This window comes from Glandiceps talaboti, chromosome 3 (assembly GCF_964340395.1).
Source record: "Glandiceps talaboti chromosome 3, keGlaTala1.1, whole genome shotgun sequence".
NCBI classification, from domain to species: domain Eukaryota; kingdom Metazoa; phylum Hemichordata; class Enteropneusta; family Spengelidae; genus Glandiceps; species Glandiceps talaboti.
In genome coordinates this window covers 25,940,880-25,945,879 of record NC_135551.1, presented here as the reverse complement: position 1 = coordinate 25,945,879, position 5,000 = coordinate 25,940,880, and the positions used below count along the sequence as shown (strand labels likewise).

Genomic DNA, 5,000 nt, shown 5'->3' with positions numbered 1-5,000 from the left:
AATTTGCACAGCCTTACATGGGAACATACAGGTGTATCCCACACGTATACACGTTCGCGCACATACGCACTAAGATACTGCTGAAGAACACATCCTGGACACAGCTGACTAACTCAGTCTACCCACTAAGTATGTAGAACACTCCTCACCCTGGCTTTGTGAGTGAGACATACCCAGTGGTACAGCACATCAATTCAGTCTGAACAACACTCATTATATTTTTGTGAGTGAGACCATGGAGTGTGGCATGTGGAAGGACGTGATTCTATCTCCATGGCGAGACAAATAGTGACACAGGTTAACCATTGAGACTATGGAATAATTCTGGTTTTGTGATAAAATAGCCCACTTATCGGCTGCGTCAGAATGTGTGCCTTAATCTCCCTATCCCCCCCCTCTCTCTCTCTCTCTCTCTCTCTCTCTCTCTCTCTCTCTCTCTCTCTCTCTCTCTCTCTCTCTCTCTCTCTCTCTCTCTCTCTCTCTCTCTCTCTCTAAATTGACTTTTTTGAAAAATGTTAAACCTCAAGAGCAATCGTTTACCTTGTACGTTTGCAAAATTGTTCACTTCATTTTACCAAGGTAGTCGACAGCCAAGCAACGCTAAGCGATCGCGCGAATATTAATGTGTGTGCCGAAATATCCCTTTAAAGGTTAAAATGTAGATACTATAGCCGTACAGTTGTACAATAATGCATTAAGATTAAAATGAGAGTTTGAAGACAATTTTCAAGTACCCTTTTGCTGTTTTGCACTGTGTGTCTTTATTTCAAAAAATCCTTCACGGTGGGAGGGGACACACCCTCCCCACTAGCTATCATGGGGGCCGCTGTTTCTGCCCAAAATCAAGATTGACAACCCTGCTGGCTAAGAATTTGCAAGTACATGTTACAGCCCAGTGTGAGACTTCTTTTTTCTTTTTCTTTTTTTACAAAACCCACATCTATTTCTAAAGAAATGTGTTATTGTTATGTATGGACGCTGAAGTCAATTGACACACTTATTTTTAATTAATGTGATATACCATAAAATTGTGAATGTGGAAGTGGAGGGTGGGGGTACTGTCTAATATTACAAATATTAAAATTTGTTAAATCTGGGAGGGGGCTACGAAAATCCTTAGGTTTATTCGGGGAGGGGTCATGAATTGTTTTGAGAGTTCGAAGGGGAGCCCCCCCCCCCTAAAAAAAAAAGCGTTTGACCAAAATAGTTTCTCCTAGGCCCCCTGCCGTAAATTCTTGCCGCAGTCTTACGTCTGTAAAATACTCACCTCAGGTTTGTGAATGAGACACGACTCAATGATGCAGAGTCTGTAGTACTTACCCAGAATTTGTGAGTGACAAAAAGCTGAGTGATGCAACGAACCCTGGGGATACAGCCTACCCATTGCTCCTACAAAGCACTAACTCTGCGTTTGCGAGTGAAACATGGCTAAGTGGTACATTCTACCCATTGAGTCTGTACAACCACAGTACTACATACTGGGTTTGTAAGTCATGACAGAGTTGTCCAGCCTACAAATTGAGTCTGTATGACACTCACGTGCACCCTGGGTTTGGGTCGGTCACAGATCTGGAATAGCTATTGTTGCCAATGAGATTTAAACCTATGAAAGCAAGTTAAATCTACTGGTTTGACAAAAAATTTGGAATAATTAGAAACACCAATTCTAAACGTGATCTGATTTCATAATAAGTATTAGAAAGTGTATCTTCAAATCTACTGTTTATAATGTTGTGATAAAAGCACCTACTGGTGATTATTTTCAATTGCCAGGTCGAGACAATTCTTTCTTTTGAGATTTTTCTTACTGATATCAGCACCTTTCTTGAGAAGAATCTTAACCACGTCTTCGTGTCCATTGGTAGATGCCAAGTGTAAAGGAGTGTTCTACAAGAATATAGAACAAAAACACGTTACACTCACAAAGGTATTCAGGCTAGCTCATAGGATAACTCTGTTAGACTACAAATTGTATTTTTGTTTATGAGATTTTGCAAGCTTTTAAATCTTTCTAGTATGCAACACATCATGAACAGTTTTTCAGAGTATTCCTTGTAAAGTGAAAACATTCATGCTTGTGCTTTTAAAGAACACATCTGTAACACGAATGATAAATTTTGCAACCTCATAACTTACCTTTGACTTGTCTAAGGGGTCGATGGAAGATCCTTTTTTAAGCATGACATCTATCAGGTAAGTTACAGTTGTTAAGCAACCATTGAATGCGGCACAGTCCAGAGCGGTCCATAAATTGACATTTCTACAGGTGTTAAATACGATTATAGTTCATAAACTTTTTACTCAAATGACATAATTACCATCAATTGAACTGTTGCTATATAATTCTAATGTCGATGAAAACCTTCTAAGACATTACTCTTGTTGTCTGGTATTATTAGAACAATTAATTGCAAAGTTGAAATTTATTCCACATGTGTTATACTAAAGTATGTATGAAAAACTGCGTCATTGGTTCATTTATAAGGAGCATCTTTACTACACCAAATTTGAGTTCGGTCTATTGCAAGTGAGAATTAAGTATACTTCAGTAAGTAGAATAATGTGAGTAGCTTTTGAACATGCAACACATATTACGCCCCCAAACCGCATAAACTCATCTTGTGTCCTTTAAGAACGCACGATATTGGTTTTATTTTGAACTGTGAATGGATTGATGAATGAATGGACACGGCAGAGTGTATGATCAGTCATATGACAAGAGAGGTTTATAGAGATGACAGAATTAAGATAAAATGTACTTTGCATTTAATATGTCCGCGTTCTCTTTAATCAACAGTTTCACTGTGTCAATGTGACCTCCAAGTGCAGCAAGATGAAGCGGTGTGTTCATTATATCATTCCGAGCCATGACGATTGATGTTTGCTTTTCATTTAACTCGTCATCGTTGTCTTCTTCTTTAGGTTTGGGTTTGGCCTCCTTTTCGTCTCTTGCAAAGTGAAAGAAAGATTACATTTAACGTTTTTCTTTCTCTTTGCATTGGATTCCTATAAAACCTATATCAATTTTTACATGGCTGTTGAAACCAAAAATACGGACTTTACTTGTTCTTCGTTCTTCTATGTCGCATATCATGGCCACACGTCATTGGTTCTGTGATACGAGAAATGTCAATCATAACTATTAACATTGTCCTTTTATCATAAGCTTGCCCTGATTATACTTATACTATTGTTGATTTAGCAAATACGTTTCTTCGTACCCAAGTGATGCGATAACGCCATTATGCCATTCGTATTTTCATATTATCTGGACAAAATAAAGAAAATGTTGAAGAGATGTAACAAGTATCTTTGGCAAGTGAACTGGTATCTTCCATGTGTTCTATAAAACAATAGTCATCACAAAACCATCATCGTTGGTATTGACAACTTACCTGGGTTTGCTCTTCTCCTTTTTCTTGCCACGTTTGAATATATTTGCTATGCCCATTCCGAATTTCGTCTTACCGGTTCTGGTACAAAGAAAACCACAGAATGAAAACAGTCAGCCAAAATTGCCCTAGCAGTGACGTAATCGATATTTTCACTTGCTCTGTTAATTACGAAATAGTTGGGCTGGTCTAGCATGGCAGCGTGGTTGAGAAGAAGACAGAACAAGCAAATATATTAAAATTATAATATCAGTTTTTGATACATTTAAAAAAAATCAATATTCATCGTTTTGTATTGACTTTATTTTGTTCTCATTTATATTTGCATCAAGACAAGTGCCCGCGTAGACCAGTTTGGTTTAAAGTGATCTATTTAAATTCAGGATTAGGATTAGATAAACATTGTATTTTTTGATACACACACATGTATGTATGTATATATATATATATATATATATATATATATATATATATATATATATATATATATATATATATATATATACCCGTATTGAGCACTTTTATGTGGTTTTATCTACATCCAGTCAATTATATATATATATATATATATATATATATATATATATATATATATATATATATATATATATGTACTAATTCAGTGTAAGAGGTAAGTCATAAACTGAAGGAAAAGCGCTCAATACTGCGAAGTAGAGCTGTATTTACACAAAATACACAAGTTATGGTACGGAGCCGTTACTCAGAGTTTCACGCTTGAATGCGATCTTCGGACGACTAAATTTTAACGGAAATTCAAGTGATGGAATTCGAACTCGCAGAAGAACTGGTACCCGGATGTGATGCGCAAGAAGTGCAATTTATGCCTCAAAGAAAAGTTCTTTATTATCTGCCGACCCGAACTATCCACATTAAATAAACGAAATGAACTTGTATCCTCTTGTCGCCATCGAAATAAAACTTTGTTGTGTAACACCTGCCCCATCGCACACATACAAATGTAATTGACACCTTTTGTACTAACAAAAGCACCACTCAACACCCTAGGTAAATCCCGCCTTACACCACACGATTTATACGAGGTATATTCAGTACATCAACATCTCCTGACGAGTGATTTACTCACGAAACAGGCTTGTAGAGACGAAAAACCCGACTTGATTTTCTTCTACCCTCAACATATATATATATATATATATATATGCATACTAATTAACTTACTTTTCTTTTTTATGTTTGATGTCGTGGCTGGCGTTGTTTCTTCGGATATGGTATTTTCATTTCCTTGAAGGCTCTTAAGCCTCTTCTCGATTTTTTGGACTTCTCCTTTTACGTTCCTAATAAATAAGAGTATAACTGAAATTTTCTATAAACTAGGTACAAACGAATATTTTAAAAGTCTTTTATTTGTCTGTTTCTTTCTCTGTTGCTATACATCTATATTTGCCTGTAATTTTTCTGTTGACTCTCTCCTTTCCCCTTCCATTCTCTCAACGTTTTTAACACGTACTGTATAAAAATTCATATCATACATGAAATGTCCAATGACTTACCCATGTTTTTCTGTACTTGATTCGGAAACTATTTCTTCTTCCAAATTGTCTCCGTCTGTCTCTCCACTTTCCAATC

The 5,000-nt window shown here is 36.5% G+C and overlaps 1 protein-coding gene across 1 annotated transcript in view; it reads right to left on the bottom strand.

Moving 5' to 3' along the window:
- Nucleotides 1-1,746: 1,746 nt before the first annotated feature.
- LOC144433285 (uncharacterized) overlaps nucleotides 1,747-5,000 on the bottom strand; it is a 15,834-nt gene continuing 12,580 nt past the window's right edge. The window contains exons 12-15 of the mRNA XM_078121592.1: nucleotides 3,396-3,473; nucleotides 2,760-2,948; nucleotides 2,137-2,260; nucleotides 1,747-1,887 (exon numbers count right to left, since the gene is read on the bottom strand). Coding sequence (XP_077977718.1) covers nucleotides 1,747-1,887; nucleotides 2,137-2,260; nucleotides 2,760-2,948; nucleotides 3,396-3,473 — 532 coding nt within the window. The remainder of the gene's footprint in view (nucleotides 1,888-2,136; nucleotides 2,261-2,759; nucleotides 2,949-3,395; nucleotides 3,474-5,000) is intronic.